The 24,248-nt window shown below is 36.9% G+C and overlaps 1 protein-coding gene across 14 annotated transcripts in view; it reads right to left on the bottom strand.

Moving 5' to 3' along the window:
• Positions 1-24,248, bottom strand: part of FAM172A (family with sequence similarity 172 member A) — a 483,877-nt gene that overhangs the window by 65,250 nt on the left and 394,379 nt on the right. Inside the window, exon 12 of one of the 14 annotated variants that reach the window (XM_050794316.1) lies at positions 2,842-16,633. The exons of the other annotated variants lie outside the window; for them this stretch is intronic. Within the exon in view, the coding sequence (XP_050650273.1) occupies positions 16,518-16,633 (116 nt within the window). The 3' untranslated portion in view covers positions 2,842-16,517. Of the gene's footprint in view, positions 1-2,841; positions 16,634-24,248 lie in introns of those variants that run through there. 14 annotated transcript variants of the gene reach the window in all.

Below are 24,248 nucleotides of genomic sequence, written 5' to 3'. Positions count from 1 at the left end.
ACAAATTACTGTAAGTGGGGGTAAATGTGATTAAACGAGTCCTCTGAAGATAAGAAGTTACATGGACAAGGGTCATTAACACAAACGACCTCTTTTTGGCCAGACCATATTTTTTTAATTTAGTGGATTTGAAGAAAACTGCAAAGCAAGAATAATCTCTACTGCACATACTCAAAGAGAAACATATCCCTTTTATTCTAAGAAATATTTTTGTGATTTTTCAGTATTTCAATAACACACTGATAGTGCCAAAATACTCTCAGAATACACCAATAACAATATTGGAGGGATTATTTATCTTCAGGAGTCTAATCGGAAACACTTAAGCAACATACTTACAATCAGACAAGACATATAACACCAAGAATATAAGTTAGTGGAAACAAGATCATGGGAATCAAATGGAAAGTTGAAATTTGTAAAGTTTCAATTAAAACATCTACACTCTTTCTTTCACCTGATTGTAGCCCCATATGGCAAGGTCAGCCCTTTCAGTGAACAAACAGCTCAGTCGCCTCCAGTGTAGCTGTTATCTTCCTCAACAAGGGGAGACATTTGGCACAGCCTAAAGCTGGGGCATGAACCCTGGCTAAGCTTAAGACATTTATCTGACAGCATCAGCTGACACTCCACAAACACATTTGCTCTCCATGACCTCAGAGCATTCGTGATTAATCAAAAATGTATCTTGGATCTTGAGAACAAGCCACAACCAGGCACACACAAAAAAGAATATGCTCTCGATCTCGCTTATCGACTCAAGAGGTATATTGAATTTAGAAATAGCAAATAGAATAAAATGATCAATATGTTCTCACTTGTCCATGGAAGAGAAAACTGTATCCCTCAAGCCAAAGACATTGATCATGTAAATGTTTCAGAACTGCTTTCAGACTCAATAATGCAAAATGCACATGGTTTATTGGGGGTAGAGAAGGAGGCCTGCCAAAGAGGAGCTTTTGCTTTGACTTAAAAAAACGTATAGCTTGAAGACATAAAGCATTATGCTTGTAGTGTGCTATATTTTTTTACAAACTGTGTGTTCAACCTAAAACCTTTTTTGGTAACATATTGCTAAATGTTCTTAATAAAACATTATAAAGGGGACTTTAAAACTTAATGAAGGAACATTATTTGTGCAGAGAAAACTCCCTGTCTTAATTTAAATGAGACACAGTTATAACATATCCCCTATGCACTGTTTATAATTTATAATTTATGTCTGTTGGTTCAAACTCACTATTTTCTAAGTAATGATTAACATGTGAATACTGCAATATTCTGCTTCTCAACCAGTATAGTTTAGTATATTTTCATTTTCATTTGTACTTTTCACTTTCTAATAACAATACTGAATGCTAATTAAAGCAATGGGAACCAGAAGTCATATGCCCCACCCTTCATAATATGAAAATGATTATTATTAAACGAACTTCTACAATTGAACTTATTAAATCTCATACTTGCCTGATTACCCACTGGCTAGGTTACAGTTGTTCACGATCCTACGACAGATCATTCTACTAAAGAAAAACTACATGTCCTGGTCCCTGTTGGCATGGCAAACAAACTTTCATAGCGTGTGCTCACTCTGTAAAATGGTGGTACTAATTAGAAGATATAAACTCATGCTGAGATATGATATGAATTGGCTTTATGTATCTACTAAGCTCACAGCAGTACTAGATTTATACTGTTGTTGCTTTAAACTAACACTAAACAGGAAATTCAACTTCTAAATATGTACAATAAGAAAGCAAAAGTGATTGAGTTGAAAAAACAAAAACCTCACTCAGTCCCTCATTTTTGGTGTCTCTTCTAAAATGCTTCCTGAGCGCTTAGAGGTTGCCCACTACTTTTCTCCCATATGTTTACCTAACTTAAATTCTTCAAACATGAATTGCAAGTACCAGATAGCACAGCTGTATGTTTTGACATCCATGGTGAAAATGAGCAGAAAATCTAACTGTTCCATATCAAGAAGTATTTTTACTAGTGCTAATGTGCCTTAAATACCTTGTTCCACAGATGAGTGGCCTGGCACCTGCTGCATGAGAAATAGCCAATTACTGTTCAGTGTCTCTAATTTTCTGATTCAATTAGCATGCTTCAGAGCTTTCCAGTTTAATTGCAAACTACTTCACAGTTAGCTCTCTGATTAATCATTGCCCATCTGCAAGCCATCGGAAAACTTAGTGGAACAAATTTGTGTACTTTGGAATGCTGGGAGCTTAGCAAATCAAACTTGTTTTGGTATATAAAGCTTTAATTTTGTTTGCCCTTTTCAGCTGCACTTGTAAGAAGCTCTGTACTGATTAAACAGGAAGTCTGGACAATAATATGCTACATTATGCATATAATTACTGTAAATACAACCAAGATTGTAGAAACATCATTTAAGGTTAGGCACTAACATGAATGGAGAAGGGGGTCAAGAAAACACATTTGGAATCAATTTCTCTCCATTATGACCAAGTACAAGAATCAAGAAAAAAAAGATGCTGTGTGACACACAGTGATGTCATTACAGCACCTGTTCCCCTGAAGACATTTTACATTCTGGCTTTTCATGTATTCATAAAATCTTTCTTGTTATTTAATTAGTAGAGTACTAAGTTTTATAAGCTTTGTTTACAAAACATATATTAGGGATTTTAAAGCAAACTGGCACCACATTGTTTATGCTTCATTTTGCAAGCTTTCTTGCTGGTCCACTGAACGTATGAATGATAATGTCAGAAAACAAAACTGTTTTTAATCGAGCTTTGGCTGGATTTTAAATTATATCTTAACCTATAATCATGATTTCTTCATTCTGAACAATGAAACATGAATTGCATATTCTGTTCACTCATATGAACAAATACCATGGGGGGGGGCGATTCCTCATTGTACAAGGAAGGAGGCTGGATAAAATGAACTCCTAAGACCTTTCAACTCTCTAGCTGACATTTTAAAAATCTGAAATTATTCTAATATAATTTTTAAAGCTGTTAAACAAATATACCGTATAAGAAATCTTGTTTCCAGGAATACACGTGAAGCTCCAGGAGAGCAGGGACCATGTGTCTAGCTCACTGCTGCATCGCCAGTGCCTCACACAGGGCCTGCACATTTTGGGTGCTCGTTGGGTGAAGGAAATGAAAGCAGTACGGGTTCTCAATTTCCCACGCCATGTCACTGTGCCAGATTGGACACTGTGTTTTCCTTCTGTAACCTCAACAGGATGCAGTCATGTTATCTCATAAAGATGTTGACAAACATCATCATCCTACAAATATCTGGCTGAAAGAATATTACGGGGAAAAGGGTGCTTTCCTAAGCAATGATCTGCTATTAACAACAACAATGAAAGGTCAAACTTCCCCATCTTTTATGCAGATCCTTAACATATTATCAAACATGTCTAAAAGCTAAAAGTTAAAACTCAACTGCCAGCTCTAAAAATAACAAAGTTGGAAAAGCGGTTTTTGGAAATCACATGATGCACAAAAGTTTACGGAAAAAAATTAAAGATACAGATATTCAGCACTGAGTGACTCTCTGACTGTCTTAACCGTAGACACAGATGAGATCAAGATTCCTATTCTGTTTCCCTCTGTTAAGGGCTGTAAAACTCAAGTGGGCTGACTTCAAGCTTCTCTGAACTTTGTAGGCAGCCAATATAAAAAACGCTGAGAAGGCGTAATCTGATCATAGCCGCTCAGGCAAGTGAGCAGGCATGCTGCCACATTCTGCTGCCCACGAGCAGGGAAGCACGGCTGGAATCCCCACTAAGATCAAATTACAAAATAATCAAGCTTTGTGGCCAGGCGGTCACGAGAGGCTATTGTGAGGTCATGAGATAAATCAGGGACGAGCCTGGACAAAACTGGGCAGTCAAAAATAACATTTTTGTATCCCACTTGCAGCATGGTTCTCTGCAAAAATAAACTGTTAATGATGTTCAGTTTTTTAATTCAGGAAAGGGCAAATGGCTCTCCTTGCACAAGCTCCCACCAATTGAGCCTTATGTTTAGAGATAAGCAATTAAACCCTCCACATCAAAGAAAAACAGTGAGCTGTCCAAAATGGAATTTAGCCAAGGAGAGACCAAACTGGGCCTTGGTCCCTGTCCTGAGGTTCTCAGTGCTACCTCTACCTCTTACCCACTGTGTAACCGAATGTTTATGCATATCAGAATAACAATGGGACAACTGAGTGGATACTGACTGAGCATGATTGCAAAGCACATGAAAATCCTTAAAGGACCCAAATGTGTTTTGAGAGGGTAGCACATCTTGGGCCAAGAGAGCCATTTCTAGAAATAATCCCACTATGCAAAAACAGCAGCATATTCTTTGGGAAATTCACTGAGAAAGGATGTCTCTAATATGGCATCAAACCCCAGACAATATTATTTATTATACAGAGAAGTGTTAACTTTTTCATATGGTTCCCAAAGCTGATCCTACTATAGAAATCGCATTTTAGTTCCTGAGAAGCTTCAACATGACTGTCTGTATTGTATCAAATGTAAAAGACAACAAAATTATAGAATTCAGTTATCCTTCCATCAGAAGAGAAATATAAAATTCCAGCTGAAGATTTCTTAGGAAAATAACAGGACACCTAAGGAACTACTGTTTGGTAAACGCTTGCTGGGGCAATCATAATCAAGGTGGGCAGAAGAAATACTTCAAAGACAACAAATAAACAAGCAAAAATCTAAATGTGGCCGAGTGTGTTTGGCTTATGCCTGTAATCCCAGCACTTTGGGAGCTCGAGGTGGGTGGATGACTTGAGGTTGGGAGTTTAAGACCAGCTTGGCCAACATGGTGAAACCTTGTCTCTACTAAAAATACAAAAATTAGCTGGGCGTAGTGGCAGGTGCCTGTAATCCCAGCTACTCGGGAGGCTGAGGCAGGAGAACGGCTTGAGCCCAGAAGGTGGAGGTTCCAGTGAGCAGACAGCTCCAGCCTGGGTAACAGAGCAAGACTTCGTCTAAAAAAAAAAATGCAATATAACTGAGGCTTTTTCTAAACAAAGTAATGGGCATACTAACAAGTCAATGGCAAGCCATTTTGTAAATATTACCAACAGGAACTTCGAAGAAACACTTTGAGATGGTCCCATGTGAACTGAGGACCATGCGTTGGTTTTCACTTGTTTCCTGATACACAGATGAATTACCATCGGCAATGTTTTTCTTAGACATAAAAACCACATATCTATTTGCACACTACAAATTCAAAGTGTTTTTAACGTAAAAGGTGGAATATAAGTGACTATGAAGTTCACAATAATTTCTAAAAAATGAAAATAAAAGCATAAAGTAGTTGCTTTCTTTAGATAGGGAATCTTATAAGAGATGAAATTCAACATCTACTGTACTTTAAGCCTATATCTTATTGATAATTTAAAATTATAATTAGTGTTCTTGGGACTGAATGCTACATAGAAAACTAAATATGCACATATGTATGAGATGTGAGATGCTGCTGCAGGAGAGAAATACCCTATTTTTAAAGCAAAAAAAAAAAAATCTTAGTGAAGTCTATCCTTTCATTTATATGTCTCATGTAAATTACACATAATTTTAAATTTCCAACACATTGAAAATGTCCAGGTCTCATGGCACTTCTCCTTTATTATCTTCCATTTTTCACTTGGCCGTGCCAATGGAGGCTTTCTAGAAATATGTAGGAATTAAAAATTATAAACTTCCAATTGAACTAAGAAATGACCACTAGAGAAAAATTAATTTTTATTTATATAATCTGGTTAAAAAATATATGATTTTTCTACTCTAAAGGCATTTTCTTATGCAGTAACACCACAAAAATAGCTTAAGTTTAAAATAGTGGATTTCCCATATGGTTAGTCCACAGCAAGATAAAGTTGTAAATGAGGGGACTATGTGAAGAAAACATAAAAAAGCCTTAAGGGCACATGCAAAAAATGTGATATTGCATGATTTACATACACAATTTTATGCCCCAAAATTCAAAGAGAAAAACTTAATATGTCATAACTTGAACTGTATTTCATATAAAGTATTCCTGATTACGTATTTAACTCAAAGATACATAACTCAATTTAGAGCATAATGTGGGAGAGGAGTTAGTAAGAATCTAACCTTTTGCATTTCTTGACTTTTTTGGGCTTGTGGTAATGTTGTATTTATAGAGATTCTACACTTTCAAATTTAAGTCTTGAAATGTCAAAAAAAAATCCCAAAGCTGAGATCTCACAGAAGGTGATTTTTAACAGTCCTTAAAAGTAAAGACTTATGATCTTCTGACAACTGGAGCTTTCACATTTTAAGATTTAAAAATTTCAGTCCTAATATTACATAAGCATACACATCGACACACTTTCAAAGATTCCATCATCTTTGATAGGCCTGGAACGAAGAGGAAACTAAGAAAACAGAAAAAGTTGTAAGGTTCAGGAATACTGTTTAACTATAAAGAAGTAAATACTTAAAAACTCTTGTGTATTTAAAGGTGGTCTCTTATAAGAATATATTTCCAGTGTAAATCACAACATCTGGTTAATTTTTGATTATTTGTCATAATAAAAAATGGACAGTCCCCCAATATTTTAGAGTTACAACTAGAAGAAACAGAGTCTCAGAGAACTTAAGTGATTTGATCAAGATCATAACTGCTAGTTAGTTTTAGAGTTATGTCTGGAATATACCAAGTATCTTGTCTTCAAGTTTCTCCTCACTCTCATAGCTAAAATTTTAAACATAATTCTTGGAATGCATTTATTTTCAGTGCATCCTGCTATCACCCATGTAATTACAGGTATGTCACAAACTGTTTAGTTTTCTCATCACTTTCAAGTCAACAAGTATTTTTCCACCACCTACTATAAGCCAGATTTAGAGATTACAGTGATGGTAAGACAAAGGTTAATCTGATTATTGGGTATTTTATGGTCTCATGAGGGAAAGAGGATTGGCAAACAAATATCATTAAAGGCACTACTTAGTTTGATCAGAAAGGTGTCAAAGTCAAAGGTAACATTCAGTTTCTGATTACCAAGATTAAAGATAGGGTCTGGACTAAATGGTGTCTCAGCACCTTTCTAATGAAGTTTTGAGTATTATCTTTCCCTTTCTTCTATTGTTTCTTAGATAGATTTATAAATAAGTAGGTAATTGATAAGACCAAAATTTCCAGTGATTTCAGTGGAACGCAGTGATGTGTTTATGAATAGGTACACAATGAACAAAGCCTTTTATCTGCAAATAAGTTTGTGAAATTATGGATTTCTTTGGCACAGGCCTTTAACTTGTTAATGCAAGTTATCTCCAAGTGCAGTGTATCTCCAAGAAGAAGATTTTATATGCAATGTTTCCTTTTTTTTCCAATCAGGAAAAAAGAAATTACCCAAATAGGCACTTTTATTACTATTTTGAGCTCTCAGAATTACTATTCCCAGTTGTATAGTTTGGGAAATACTAGCTCCAGACCGTTGTAATATTCTAACTGGTCTTCTGAAACAACTTGTCCTACACATGTGCTGGCAAGATAATCCCCCTAAAGAGTTGCTTTCATCAAATTTCCCTGTTCCAAAACCTCCAGTGACTCTATGTGGCCTATAAATTAAAGTTAAAACTCTTTAGACCCTCTAGAGATACTGCTTGTAAATTTCTCTCTAACTTTTTCTCTCACAATGTCCTTAAACAAACTCCAGTCACAATGCTGCTGAGTTCACCGAGATCTGCCTTAGATCCCACCCACTACTTTTCTATGCCTAGAATGCCTTCCCCTCTCCACAAAATTACCGGTTACTTCTCTGATAAAACCCAGTTGGGGCTCTATCTTCTCAACAAATTAGCACAGTATGCAAACTCTAAGCTAGTTACCTGAAACACATTTCGTAAAATTGTTATCTTTTTTATTGCTATTTTTCTTTTAAGTATATATTTTCTGCCCCTTGTGGCTACATTGCATAAGTTCACTGAGGCCAGGCACAAGCCTCACATCCCAGAATTTAGCATATGCTTTTGTACTTAATAGTATCGTTTTAAACGATGATAATGACGAGACTACTGATGACAAAGTAAAAATAAGAAGAAAAGAAACGAATCTAAACCAGGAGTCGCAATGATCATTTCCAAACCAAGTACAGAGTGGTTTACAAAAATATTCACTAAGTTTTCCAAATGTCAAATTGTAACTGCTCAGGCAAGAGTTTTCAATTTTGATTTCTGACATATCCTAAATGTAGAATATAAGTGAAATATTTGGTAAATATTGAAATTCCATTATTTATTGTTTTCTTCATTTAAATGCTCTTAAGTGGCTTCAGCTTTTTCACATAAAGGAATAGCTTTAATTCAAAATGAGATTTTTATGTCATGCAGAAGGTTTAAATTAGAAGGATGACTCAGTAACAAATATTCTAAAATATTACCTGTTATAATTAATAAATTAATTTGACAAAACATCAAAGTACTAAATAGTTTATCCCTTAATTTTAGGATACAGTCTAACTTACAAAAAAAAACATTTCTCACAAGTCATTTGATCTTGCCCATTGGAAAAAATGTGTGTGGCTTACAATAATAATATTTGTCACTGCAATATTAATCCTGAAATTTGGATAAAATTTAACTTCAGATAACACAAGGCCTTGGTGACTTTCCACCTTGTAAAAAGTCCCATTTTTAGATATAAAATTTCCCCTAATTTATCTTTTTCTAGTAACTGAAAGAAAGGAACAGCTCTTGAACAAATTTTGATTAGGCTGAAAGTTTTTTTTTTTTTTTTTTTTTTAAAGGTATACATTTTGAACCAGAGATGAAAATGAATTCCTTTTAAGATGTAAAAATAACATTGCCCTTTCAGAATATACAGTATGTATTTTTAAAGAAACTGTATTATATTTCAATAGTGTAGTAATTCTTGTCAATGTTATTAATTACCTCAATTATGTCTAGTACTTGCATTAATACGTGCATACTTTCTCCCTTTTTACAAAACCTCTTTTAGAGGCTCTGGAAGGTATAAGCCATTATAGCAATGACCCTGTCAAACTCTTTATCTCTGTAACTCAGGGCCTAGGACTGTGCCTGGCACAAAGTAGACACTTGATAAATATTTGTTAAATAAACAGGTAGCTGGAACATATGCTCCATGAGGAAAATGAATGTGTTTGCGTGTTGTTAGTTAGGAATCTGGCCCTGGGAGTCAGAATTGCAGTGTTGAGTTTAGGTTGCACTATTTCCTAGCTGTGAGGTCTCCCTAAATCTATTCCCTCACCTGCAAAGTGGAATGATAATAGAACCTGCCTCATATTGTTACCATGAGGATTAATCCACATAAATACCTGACACATAGGTAGCACTCAATACAGGCTAGCTGTTATTATCATTATCAACATCATCACTATCTTCTTCATTTTTCTTGTTTACTACTTATCTCCTGTTTTAAGTACATAACATATGCTCAATAAAAATCTGTTACATGGAGAAATTAATCAATGAAGTGCAGCTGTACCTGTATACACAAATATGTTTTGCTACCCTCAGTACACATTTTGTCAGGATTCAGACAAATAGCAAAAAATTTTAAAGCACAACTCAAAGTTAATGTGATTGAGTTTTTCTTATTTGAATCTGCTTTTAAGGGATCTAGTCACATAGTCCCTTGGAGAATAGAGCTCTTTTTATCTCCTTTTTGAATTTCTGGTAGTACGTAACACAGATATTTGCATCATTTGTACTAAAAAATATCCTAGTTAGCAACCAAGTCATGTAAGTAAAAATTAAAACAAATGACCACAGACTAAAGAGTGGGTAAACAGTGGCACTCTCATGATATTTAACTACCTCATCTTAACAAACCAATTTGTAGCATTTATATTTCTTACAATATTGCTGCACATTGAAGTGTTATAGTGAGGATCATTGCTTTTACACTTTCTAACTTAAAACTTCAGTTGAAATTGTGTAAGTAGCAACTAAAGAGTTATATTTCTGTAAAGTGCCTCACTGTGAGTAGACAACAGAAATAAGTCTCAGGTCATATGGCTCTGAGGTATTTAATTCATCACTGACTTACATCCTTTTAGATCTCATGTTTGTAATATTTCTCATCGGAAATGTCCTATATTAAAGAGTACTGATAAGTTTTCTAATTTATTTTGAGCTTAACTCTGCAAAGATGCTATCAGATTATAGAATAGCCTGGTTATATTTAAGGCATATTAGTTTTTTTTTAATTTATAAAATCAATATAAACTTTAGCAGCAAAGAATTTAGGTTTTCTCTTTTTAAAGACAACATAAATAATGAATAATTATTTTGAGTGGGTGAAGAAAGGAAAGATAAAAGATTCAGATAATAATCTTAAATTCCTCCATTTTACTCATTTACATTCTTTGTACAATTATTTTCCATCTCCACTGTATTTTCCAGATTTAAAAAAAGTTAAAAATCTTATAAAATATTCACAAGCCCTTCCTCTTCCCCATGACATTTCCCACAAATGTACTGAAAAAAAAGAACTGCAAGTTCTAAAAGCTGATTCTCTAAGTCAGTGGTTCTAAAAAATGTTAGCTGTTAGTTTATTCACTATAAAATAACCAGAGTGTGCTTAAGCCTCACCCAGGATTTACTGCTTCTTATGTCTTGGTGACTGAATGGGCATATGTGTCAAGGTGAGAAGAAAGAGGACTATCCAGTGTTTGCTCATCTATCTAATCCAGCTTCTTCCTAGTTTCTTCTCTCCTTCCTTGCCTCGTTATACTTTCCCAGGCCTTGAGTATGGGCTTCTTCTATGTATTTCCTACCCTGCTGGGGATTCTAGAAACAAGTTCATGTTGAAGCTGCCTGGTCATTCTGGACCAAGGCTGCTGAAATTCCAAATCTTAACTTGAAAGAAATACTAAACAAATACCAATTTTAAAGCATATATAAATAATCTCCCTCTAATATAATAACTACAAAAATGTACTGACTATGTGTTAGGCATGAGCTAAGTGCTTTACATATATTATTAGCTGCTATCACCTATTAAAAAATAACCCAAACACAAATATTTTTCCAGAAGCAAGTGGAGGTGGGGAGGGTGGTATTATTCTGATTCTGACTTCATTCACTTTTTTTGATAAACTGACTTTTCATTCTCTAGGAACTGGGAATGAGTCTCTCAAAAACAAATAAAGGTTGACGAAGGTGTTGGTGAAAGAAGACTCAGATATTCAAAAGATGCTTCTTTCTACTCAAGTCCAACTATAATCCTGGGAGTCTTCAATATTCTCATGAATAACCTTTCCAAGAGTCTGACTGCTAGATTCCTTGATCTACAATGCTCCTTTCTTCCACTCCATTTCACCTGCCCATTCTTGACATTTTACTCTAGACATTGCAGTATTCTTTTGAAACAATAAATTTAGACATTCCCCCAATTTGGCCACAACGTCCTATCTTTTTAACCATCTTACTAAAATAATTCCCTTTCTTACCTTAAAAAAAAAAACAACTTGTAGGGCTTCCAGTCCATTTATCCTTTCCTTTCTTCCTATTAGCCCTTGTTTTGTTTTCACTTCTCAACCTAAGTGCTGAAAGACCATGGTCCAACATTTCATTGTGTTTTCCTAATCTGCTAGGCCCCACTGTCCTTTTAAGGTACTTGCCTGAACACTCCAAGGTTGGATAAACCCAGGTGACTGGCTTGTCCCTGGCTAACAGATTGCTGCTCCTACAAACAAATTATCATCAACTACAACTCAGCGCTCAACATTGTTCAACCATTGTACTATGTAATTCTAGACAACTCTCCAAATGTTATCATTTAAAAGTTAAAAAAAATCATAAAGGCTCTAAAAGAAAATAAAAGAGAACATATGCATAATTGTGGGGAGGGACTTATGGCATGACAATAAGAGTGGAAACTAAAAAAATTTGCATTTTTGACTACATAAAAACTAAAAACTATGGTTTGGAAAAAAACCTTAACAAACTCCATAAGCAAAGCAAAAAGATAAAAGGCAAGTAGGCAAAAATATACCACATACGATAAGGACTGTTATCCATCATATATAAAGAACTCCTACTAATCAATAAAGAAGTGACAAAGACTTCGTTGACAAGAAAGACCTGGTAATGTATGAGATAAATATAAATGATCAATAATTAATAAAAATATGCTCAACCTCACTGCTTACCAAATAAATACAAATTTCACTGATTTTTTTTGCAGAATAACAAAGATTAAAATAACATGTAAGACATAAATGTAAACTTGTATAACTATTTTGCAGGACAATTTGGCTATAATTTTCCAAACTAAATACATGTTTACCTTTTGACCTAGAAATTTCACTTTTTGAAAATTATTTTACAGAAACACTAGCAAAATTGTACAAAGATACCTCATTACTGTTAATATTAGCCAAAAAAGGAAGAAAAATGAGTAACTTTCAATAGATACTGTCCAATGGCGGCATATTCAATCAATTAAATGCAATATGGTTGCTGAAAAGGAGGGAGTTGTATCTACATACAACTACATGAAAAATATCCAAACTACAATAGGTAATATGTACATTTTTTTTGGTAAACAGAACGTATTATTTTTATAATTGGAAAAAAGCAATAAAAGTAAAATCAAGTTATAGGACAATGTGCATATGAGCCTGTTTATTTGGAAGTTTGTGCACACTCTTATGAATAGAAACAGGTTATTTCTCAGGGGTGGTATGATTAGAGAATTTAATTTCTTTTCATCACTTGAAGTTTTTTTTAGAATGGCCATTTTTAAATAAAAAAAGTAGATATTTGTATTTGTAAAATGAAGCCTACCTTACATTCTTCACTTTTCAAACCTCTGACTGCAATCTTCCTTTTTCTTTCTTCACCTGGTCTCCTACTTCCAGGCAAAACCAAAATTTATCAGAATGGAATTCTTTAACTTTTCTTTTCTTTCTTTCTTTTTTTTTTTTTTTTTTTTGAGATAGTGTCTTGCTGTGTCACCCAGGCTGGAGTACAGTGGTGTGATTTTTGACTCACTGAAACCTTCATCTCCTGGGTTCAAGTGATTCTCCTGCCTCAGCCTCCCAAGCAGCTGGGAATACGGGTGTGCACCACCACACCCGGCTAATTTTTGGATTTTTAGTAGAGACGGAGTTTCACCATGTTGGCCAGACTGGTCTCAAACCGCTGACCTCAGGTGATCCACCTGCCTCGGCCTCCCAGAGTGCTGGGATTACGGGCATGAGCCACTGCGCCTGGCCACTCTTTAACTTTTCACTACCAAATCTGAAGACCTGTCAGCATTAGGCTCATGCTCCTTTCTAAAGGCAAATTTTCTCCTAAATTAAGCTCTCAATCAAATCCTGCCTTATCTTCAAACGCATTTCCATTCTATAGCCTAATTATCTGTATCTTCACATTTGGCCTAGCTATTTATACAATTTATAATCATTCAAGTCTCTTTCATCTTAAACAAATAAACTAAAACCTCTGTTGACTCCTCCTTTTCTTCGAGTTGTTTCAAAAGTTTTCCTTTTTCCTTCTTAGTCATTTCCTTTTCTTTTTAAAAAATTTTATGTATTTATACAATGATCTCTCTCTCGAGCCTCAGCCAATATATTTAAGTTGATGGGTGCAGCACACCAACATGGCACAAGTATACATATGTAACAAACCTGCACGTTATGCACATGTACCCTACAACTTAAAGTATAATAATAATAAATAAATTAAAAAAAAAAAGAATGCACTATGTACAAGTCAATACATATTAACTGATGAATTTTTGTCAAAAAGCTTACCAGGCAAAATAAACATCATGATTATTCTCTAAAAAAAAAAACAAAACAAAACAAAAAAAAATACTTTAGTGTCCATTTCTACTTGGAGGTCTTGCAGGCACCTCAAACTCAGTATGTCAAAACTGAACTCATCATTCTCCTAAAAATATTTTCTCTGTTAATGATAGTCATCCATACAATTGCCCAAACCAAAAGCCTGGACAGCAAATTGATGCTTCTGCGCTATTACCCAAGAGAGCCCATCAATATTCAGGACCCACTGAGTTTCCTAAACAGCTCTCAAATCAAATGATTTTCTCCATCTCCACTGCCTCATCCAGGTCATCATGATCTAACCAGCCTTGCTTTTAGTCCTGTAACTCTCTTAATCCATTACCCTTATCATAGCTAGAATGTTCACTGAAAAATTAAGATCTAATCATATTATATTCCCTTTGTTAGAATCCCTTTTCCAAGTTTTTACAAGGCTGAGAAAGCTCTCCATGACCTGGCTCCTGCTTATTTCTCTAGTGTCATTTCTTTTTATCATCCTACCCTCATACTCTATTCTCCAGCAATACTGGACTTTTTTTTTAGTAGTCAAACGTACCACATATTCTCTTGCCTTTGCTTGGAACTCGAAACACTAATTTCTGTGCCACCACCCTCATCCCCTACACATAATTTTACTCTCACTGACCTAGAATGGCTAACTTACATTTTTTGGGCCTTTACTTTTCAATAGCAGGGGCCATACTTGTTGTTAGGGTTGTGTCCTTAGCACCTAGTATAGAACCTGGCACATGGCAAGTGCTGAGTGGCTGAATATAAGTGAAGGGTATTATATAAAAAACTGGCATTAAAAGGGCTGATGAACTGTTAAAAGTTTTACTGCCATCACCAGACTAGGCCAAGTTAGTTTCCCATAATGCTAAGACACAACATTCTCCTACACATCTGCCCATAAAACTAAGAAAGATATTTATCGGGAGTCAAGCTAGTCCTTAGACTCACCTTCTGCTCTTTTCTTTTACCTTCAAACCCAGCAGAAATGGGCCAGAAATGTGGATATGTGGCAGATATTCAAAATTATTTATGTCTAGAAACAAAATTTAAAATTTCACCCTAGAAAACTTGTTTTCTCTTTTTTTTAAATTATACTTTATGTTCTAGGGTACATGTGCACAACGTTCAGGTTTGTTACAAATGTATACATGTGTCATGTTGGTGTGCTGCACCCATTAAGTCGTCATTTACATTAGGTATATATCCTAATGCTATCCCTCCCCCTCCCCCGACCCCACAACAGGCCCCGGTATGTGATCTTCCGCTTCCTGTGTCCAAGTGTTCTCATTGTTCAATTCCCATCTATGAGTAGGAACATGCGGTGTTTGGTTTTCTGTTCTTGCGATAGTTTGCTGAGAATGATGGTTTCCAGCTGCATCCATGTCCCTACAAAGGACACAAACTCATCCTTTTTTATGGCTGCATAGTGTTCCATGGTGTATATGTGCCACATTTTCTTAATCCAGTCTGTCACTGATGGACATTTGGGTTGGTTCCAACTCTTTGTTATTGTGAATAGTGCTGCAATAAACATATGTGTGCATGTGTCTTTATAGCAGCATGATTTATAATCCTTAGGGTATATACCCAGTAATGGTATTGCTGGGTCAAATGGTATTTCTGGTTCTAGATCCTTGAGGAATCGCCACAGTGTCTTCCACAATGGTTGAACTAGTTTACAGTCCCACCAACAGTGTAAAAGTGTTCCTATTTCTCCACATCCTCTCCAGCACCTGTTGTTTCCTGACTTTTTAATGATCGCCATTCTAACTGGTGTGAGATGGTATCTCATTGTGGTTTTGATTTGCATTTCTCTGATGGCCAGTGATGACGATAATTTTTTCATGCGTCTGTTGGCTGCATAAATGTCTTCTTTTGAGAAGTGTCTGTTCATATCCTTTGCCCACTTTTTGATGGGGTTGTTTTTTTCTTGTAAATTTGTTTGAGTTCTTTGTAGGTTCTGGATATTAGCCCTTTGTCACATGAGTTTCACTCTTGTTGTCCAGGCTGGGGTGTAACGGCGCAATCTCAGCTCACTGTAACCTCTCCCTCCCCGGTTCAAACAATTCTCCCAGTGAGATCAAAGCAGAAGGTGGGCAATTTCTGCATTTCCAACTGAGGTACCCAGCTTATCTCATTGGAACTGGTTAGACAGTGGGTGCAGCCTACAGAGGGTGAGCTGAAGCAGGGTGGGGCATCTCATCTGGGAAGCCCAAGAGGTTGAGGAACTCCCTCCCCTAGTCAAGGGAAGCTGTGAGGGACTGTACCGTGAGGGATTGTGCCGTGAGGAATGGTGCATTCCAGTCCAGATACTACACTTTCCCATGGTCTTTGTAACCCGCAGACCAGGAGATTCTCTAGAGTGCCTACACCACCAGGGCCTAAGTTCCAAGCACAAAACTGGGCAGCTGTTCGGGCAGACAACGAGCTAGCTGCAGGAGCTTCTTTTCATACCCCAGTGGCACCTGGAACACCAGCAAGACAAAATGGTTCAATCCCCTGGAAAGGGGGCTGAAGCCAGGGAGCCAAGGGGTCTAGCTCAGTGGATCCCATCCCCACGGAGCCCAGCAAGCTAAGATCCACTGGCTTGAAATTCTCACTGCCAGCACAGCAGTCTGAAGTTGACCTGGGATGCTCCAGCTTGGTGTGGAGAAGGGTGTCAGCCATTACTGAGGCTGGAGTAGGCAGTTTTTCCTTCACAGAATTAACAAAGATGCCGGGAAGTTCAAACTGGGCAGAGACCACCACAGCTTGGCAAAGATGCTGTAGCCAGACTGCCTCTCTAGATTCTTCTTCTCTGGGCAGGGCATCTCTGAAAGAAAGGCAGCAGTACCAGTCAGGGGCTTATAGATCAAACTCCCATCTCCCTGGGACACAGCACCTGGTGGAAGGGGTGGCTATGGGGGCAGTCTCAGCAGAATTAAACGTTCCTGCCTGCTGGCTCTGAAGAGAGCAGCGGATCTCCCAGCACAGCACTTGAGCTCTGCTAAGGGACTGACTACCTCCTCAAGTGAGTCCCTGACCCCCATGCCTCCTGACTGGGAGACACCACCCAGCAGGGGTTGATAGACACCTCATACAGGAGAGCTCCAGCTGGCTCTCCTGTGTCCCTGATGGGTGACCCTCAGGGATGAAGCTTCCAGAGGAAGGAACAGACAAGAATCTTTGCTGTTCTGCAGCCTCTGCTGGTGATACCCAGGCAAACAGGGTCTGGAGTGGACCTCCAGCAAACTCCAGCAGACCGGCAGCAGCGGGGCCTGTTAGAAGGAAAACTAATGAACAGAAAGGAATAGCATCAACATCCACAAAAAGAACGACCACACAAAAACCCCTTCTGAAGGTCACAACATCGAAGACGAAAGGTCGATAAATCCACAAAGATGAGGAAAAAACACTGCAAAAAGGCTGAAAATTCCAAAAATCAGAATGCCTCTTCTCCTCCAAATGATCACAACTCCTGGCCAGCAAGGGAACAAAATGGAACAGAGAATGAGTTTGACAAATTGACAGAAGTAGGCTTCAGAAGATGGGTAATAACAAACTCCTTCGAGCTAAAGGAGCATCTTCTAACCCAATGCAAGGAAGTTAAGAACCTTGAGAAAAGGTTAGAGGAATTGCTAACTGAATAATCAGTTTAGAGAAGAACATAAATGACCTGATGGAGCTCAAAAACACAGCATGAGAACTTCGTGAAGCATATACAAGTATCAATAGCCAAGTTGATCAAGCAGAAGAAAGGATATCAGTAATTGAACATCAACTTAATGAAATAAAGCATGAAGACAAGATTGAAAAACAATGAAAAGGAATGAATAAACCCTCCAAGAAATATGAGACTATGTGAAAAGACCAAACCTATGTTTGACTGGTGTACCTGAACGTGATGGGGAGAATGGAACCAAGTTGGAAAACACTCTTCAGGATATTATCCAGGAGAAATTCTCCAACCTAGCAAGACAGGCCAACATTCAAATTCAGGAAATACAGAGAACACAATAAAGATGCTCCTCGAGAAGAGCAACCCCAAGACACATAATCGTCAGATTCAACCAAGGTTGAAATAAAGGAAAAAACGTTAAGGGCATCCAGAGAGAAAGGTCAGGTTACTCATAAAAGGAAGCCCATCAGAGTAACAGTGGATCTCTCTGCAGAAACCCTACAAGCCCGAAGAGTGTGGGGACCAATATTCAACACTCTTAAATAAAAGAATTTTCAACCCAGAATTTCATATCCAGCCAAACTAAGCTTCATAAACAAAGGAGAAATAAAATCCTTTACAGACAAGCAAAGGCTGAGAGATTTTGTCACCACCAGGCCTACCTTACAAGAGCTACTGAAGGAAGCACTAAATATGGAAAGGAAAAACTGGTACCTACCACTGCAAAAACACACCAAATTGTAAAGACCATCGACACTATGAAGAAACTGCATTAACTAATGGGCAAAATAACCAGCTAGCATTATAATGACAGGACCAAATTCACAAATAACAAGGTTAACCTTAAATGTAAACAGGTTAAATGCCACAATTAAAAGACACAGACTTGCAAATTAGATAAAGAGTCAAGACCCATCAGTGCACTGTATTCAGGAGACCCATCTCACAGACAAAGTCACACATAGGCTCAAAATAAAGCAATGGAGGAATATTTGCCAAGCAAATGGAGAGCAAAGTAATAATAACAATAATAATAAAATAAAATAAGCAGCGGTTGCAATCCTAGTCTCTGATAAAACATACTTTAAACCAACAAAGATCAAAAGAGACAAAAAAGGGCATTACATAATTGTAAAGGGATAGATGCAACAAGAAGAGCTAACTATCCTAAATATATATGCACCCAATTCAGGAGTATCCAGATTCATAAAGCAAGTTCTTAGAGACCTATAAAGAGACGTAGACTCCCACACGATAATAGTGGGAGACTTTCACACTCCACTGTCAATATTAGATAGATCAACGAGACAGAAAATTAACAAGGATATTCAGGACTTGAACTCAGCTCTGGACTAAGCAGACCTAATAGACATCTACAGAACTCTCCACCCCAAATCAATAGAATACACATTCTTCTCAACCCCACATCACACTTATTCTAAAATTGGCCACATAATTGGAAGCAAAACACTCCTCGGCAAATGCAAAGTAATGGAAATCATAATAAACAGTCTCTCACACCACAGTGCAACCAAATTAGAACTCAGGATTAAGAAACTCAAGAAACTCACTCAAAACAGCACAACTACATGGAAACTGAACAACCCGCTCCTGAATGACTATTGGGTAAATAACAAAATTAAGGCAGAAATAAGTAAGTTCTTTGAAACCAATGAGAACAAAGACATAACGTACCAGAATCTCTGGGACACAGCGAAAGCAGTGTTTAGAGGGAAATTTATAGCACTAAATGCCAACAAGAGAAAGCAGGAAAGATTTAAACTCGACACCTTAACATCACAATTAAAAGAACTAGAGAAGCAAGAGCAAACAAATTCAAAAGCTACCAGAAGACAATAAATAACTAAGATCAGAGCAGAATTGAAGGAGGCAGAGACATGAAAAACCCTTCAAAAAAAAAAATCAATGAATCTAGGAGCTGTTTTTTTTTTTTAAAGATCAACAAAATAGATAAACTGCTAGCCAGACTAACAAAGAAGAGAAGTATAAAGAAACAAATAGACACAAGAAAAGATGATAAAGGGAATATCACCACTGATCCCACAGAAATACAAACTACCACTATAGAGAATACTATAAACAACTCTATGCAAATAACCTAGAAAATCTAGAAGAAATGGATAGATTCCTGGACATATACCCTCCCAAGTCTAAACCAGGAAGAAGTCAAATCCCTGAATAGACCAATAACAAGTTCTGAAATGGAGGCAGTAATTAATAGCCTACCAACCAAAAAAAGTCCAGGACCAGATGGATTCACAGCTGAATTCTAGCAGAGGTACAAAGAGGAGCTGGTACCATTCCTTCTGAAACTATTCCACACAGTAGAAAAAGAGGGAATCCTCCCTAACTCATTTTATGAGGCCAGCATCATCCTGAGACACAACACAAAAAAGAAAACTTCAGGTCAATATCTCTGATGAACATCGATGCAAAAATCTTCAATAAAATACTGGCAAACGAAATCCAGCAGCACATCAAAAAGCTTATCCACCACGATGTAGTCTGCTTCATCCCTGGGATGTAAGGCTGGTTCAACATACGCAAATCAATAAACATAATGCATCACATAAACAGAACCAATGAAAAAAACCACGATTATCTCAATAGATGCAGAAAAAGCCTTCGACAAAATTCAACACCGTTTCATGCTAAAAACTCTCAAAAAATTAGGTATTGATGGAACGTATCTCAAAATAATAAGAGCTATTTGTGACAAACAGTCAATATCATACTGAATGTGCAAAAACTGGAAGCATTCCCTTTGAAAACTGCCACAAGACAAGGATGCCCTCTCTCACCACTCCTATTCAACACAGTATTGGAAGTTCTGGCCAGGGCAATCAGGCAAGAGAAAGAAATAAAAGGTATTCAAATAGGAACAGAGGAAGTCAAATAGTCTCTGTTTGCAGATGTCATGACTGTATATTTAGAAAACCCCATCGTTTCAGCCCCAAGTCTCCTTAAGCTGATGAGCAACTTCAGCAAAGTCTCAGGATACAAAATCAATGTGCAAAAATCACAAGCATTCCTATACACCAATAATAGACAAACAGAGAGCCAAACCATGAGGGAATTCCCATTCACAATTGCTACTAAGAAAATAAAATACCCAGGAATACAACTGACAAGGGATGTGAAGGGCCCTTTTAAGGAGAACTACAAACCACTGCTCAAGGAAATGAGAGGACACAAACGAGTGGAAAAACATTCCATGCTCATGGATAGGAAGAATCAATATTGTGAAAATGGCCATACTGCCCAAAGTATTTATAGATTCAATGCTATACCTATGAAGCTACCATAAACTTTCTTCACATAGTTAGAAACAACTACTTTAAATGTCATATGGAACCAAAAAAGAGCTCACATAGCCAAGACAATCCTAAGCACAAAGAAAAAAGCTGAAGGCATTACGCTACCTGACTTCAAACTATACTATAAGGCTATGGTAACCAAAACAGCATGGTACTGGTACCAAAACAGATCTGTAGACCAGTGGAACAGAACAGAGGCCTTGGAAATAACACCACACATCTACAACCATCTGATCTTTGACAAAAATGACACAAACAAGCAATGGGGAAAGGATTCCCTATTTAATAAACGGTGTTAGGAAAACTGGCTAGCCATATGCAGAAAACTGAAACTGGACCCCTTCCTTACACCTTATACAAAAATTAACTCAACATGGATAAAAGACTTAAACATAAGACCTAAATCCATAAAAATTCCAGAAGAAAACCTAGGCAATACCATTCAGGACATAGGCATGAGTAAAGACTTCAGGACTAAAACAGCAAAAGCAATGGCAACAAAAGCCACAATTGACAAATGGGAACTAATTAAACTAAAGAGCTTCTGCACAGCAATAGAAACTATCATCAGAGTGAACAAGCAACCTACAGAATGGGAGAACATTTTTGCAATCTATCCATCTGATAAAGAGCTAATATCCAGAATCTACAAAAACTTAAACAAGTTAACAAGAAAAAAACCATCCCATCAAAAAATAGGTGAAGCATATGCACAGACACTTCTCAAAAGAATATATTTATGTGGCCAACAAACATATGAAAAAAAGCTCATCATCACTGGTCATTGGAGAAATGCAAATCAAAACCACAATGAGATACCATCTCACGCCAGTTAGAATGGTGATCATTAAAAAGTCAGGAAACAACAGATGCTGGAGAGGATGTGGAGAAATAGGAACGCTTTTACACTGTTGGTGGCAGTGTAAATTAGTTCACCCATTGTGGAAGACAGTGTGGCAATTCCTCAAGGATCTAGAACCAGAAATACCATTTGACCAGCAATCCCATTACTGGGTATCTACCCAAAGGATTATAAATCATTCTACCAGAAAGATACATGCACGTGTATGTTTACTGCAGCACTGTTCACAATAGCAAAGACCTGGATCCAACCCAAATGCCCATCAATGTCAGAGTGGATAAAGAAAATGTGGCACATAAACAGCATGGAATACTATGCATCCATAAAAAAGGATGAGTTCATGTCCTTTGCAGGGACATGGATGATGCTGAAAACCATAATTCTCAGGAAACTAACACAAGAACAGAAAACCAAACAATGCATGTCCTCACTCATAAGTGGGAGTTGAGCAATGAGAACACATGGACACGCGGGGGGAACATCACACACTGGGGCCTGTTGGGGGGTGGAAGACTAGGGGAGGGATAGCATTAGGAGAAATACCTAATGTAGATGATGGGTTGATGGGTACAGCAAAGCACCATGGCACGTGTATACCTGTGTAACAAACCTGCATGTTCTGCACATGTATCCCAGAATTTAAAGTATCTATAAAAAATCCCACAAACGCAATGAACTCCTTAGCCTGTTCCCTGTCATCTCATTCACACTTATAACTTTTATTTTCTTCCTTCTCCATTCATACTAACGATGCATCTGTCAACATCCTTTTTTGCTATTACAAACGTTTATGTCACACGTCCTGTACTTTTAAGCCCTAGCTCATGCTGACAACCCTAGTTGAAATAATCTTCCTCCTTTCTATGAATCTTCAAATCCTACCCATCTTTCAAGGTTCAGTTTAACGGATCTCTCCTTCTCAATCCCTCAATGTCTTATTGGATCTGATGATTAGATAGAATCACATCGTCTCCTAAATTTCTCTATTACTTAGATCAATAGTTCCTTTGCAATCCTCATCCCTTTCTTCTTGAAGTATTATATTACAGCACGAATGGGGATGGTATTGATTCAATGTGTTACTCATTCTTGGTAATACTTAGATCTTAGATTTTACTATTGTCTTAGAGACTAATGTGGAGAATGCAGTAGCAAGAGAAAGATTTTTTTCTTTGGTATGGGTCAAAAATACCACAATGTCTGCCACATCCATGGCTCTCCTCTCTTCACATTACTGTCTTTTTAAAAAAGGACAAGTGGCCGGATGCAGTGGCTCAAGCCTATAATCCCAGCACTTCGGCAGGTGGAGGTGGGTGGATTGCCTGAGGTGAGGAGTTTGAGACCAGCCTGGCCAACATGGTGAAACCCTGTCATTTCTAAAAATACAAAAATTAGCCAAGCATGATTGTGGATGCCTGTGATCCCAGCTACTCAGGAGGCTGAGGCAGGAGAATTGCTTGAACCTGAGAGGCAGGGATTGCAGTGAGCTGAGATCGCACCACTGCATTCCAGCCTGGGTGACAAAGTGAGACTCTGTCTCAAAAAAGAAAAAAAAAAAAATGGTGGGGGGACAGGTTTAGTTAGATCTTCCCATCGTTAGTGAGAAAAACGATAATCCATCTCTCTATTAGCATGTTTATTTAGTGTTTACTTATTTTCCCATCTGTTCTCTTCTCAAATCTTTTTTTTTTTAATGGGATAGGTTCATCTCATCAGACCTAATAATTACTAGTTTTCTCTTCCCTTTGGATTTTGACCCTTTCTATATCTCTCCCCTTTACAAATGCTTGGGAAGTACATATAGTATCTGGCTCTCTTGACCCATCCCTGTAACAATCGCTCGCCTTCTTTAAAGTTTTTGTTTAAACATTCTTTCTTATCAAGTCATTTTATGACATAATTAAATAGCTAAATAATCTTACAAACAGCAAACTGAATAAAAATCTTACCTCATATGACACCAAGCCTTTATGTTTTTAAAATATTTTGCCCCAATACAATTCTTCTTTACTTCTTAAATACTTTTCTTGTTTAATTTGTGTTTGTATGATGCCCTCATAATGAATTCAAACAACTAACCAACAAAGTGAAAGTTTACTCTTAATGAAACAATTTTTTAACAAAAATAATGCAGGGAATTAATTTATAAATCACATTGTTTCTTACCACTTCAGCACACCACATTTTCCCTGCTGGTACGAGTGCAATGCTGTGTTTTATGCTGCTAACATGTAAAGAAACAAACTTTTTATTGAAATAAAAACCCCTACTAAGCTGGTAGAATGAAGCATATTTTAATATAGATATTTTAATTATTCTTAATTAAAACCTTACAGAGATCTTGCATTTGTGCTCTATGGAAAGTTCATATCCATATATTTAAAGAAGCAGTTTGCTTTAGAGTTTAACCATTTTAAAAAATGCCTCTAACACTAGAATCTTATGTAACTTGAAAAATATAGTCTCAGACATATTTTATAAAAAATTGCAATACAGTCCTCAGAATAACCCTTGGAAGAATATTTTGGTAAGAATGATTTTCAGAATTTGGAGGCTGGGTTAAAGGGCT

Source organism: Macaca thibetana, chromosome 6 (genome assembly GCF_024542745.1).
Source record: "Macaca thibetana thibetana isolate TM-01 chromosome 6, ASM2454274v1, whole genome shotgun sequence".
Classification (NCBI taxonomy): domain Eukaryota; kingdom Metazoa; phylum Chordata; class Mammalia; order Primates; family Cercopithecidae; genus Macaca; species Macaca thibetana.
This window is presented reverse-complemented; position numbering and strand designations above follow the sequence as displayed.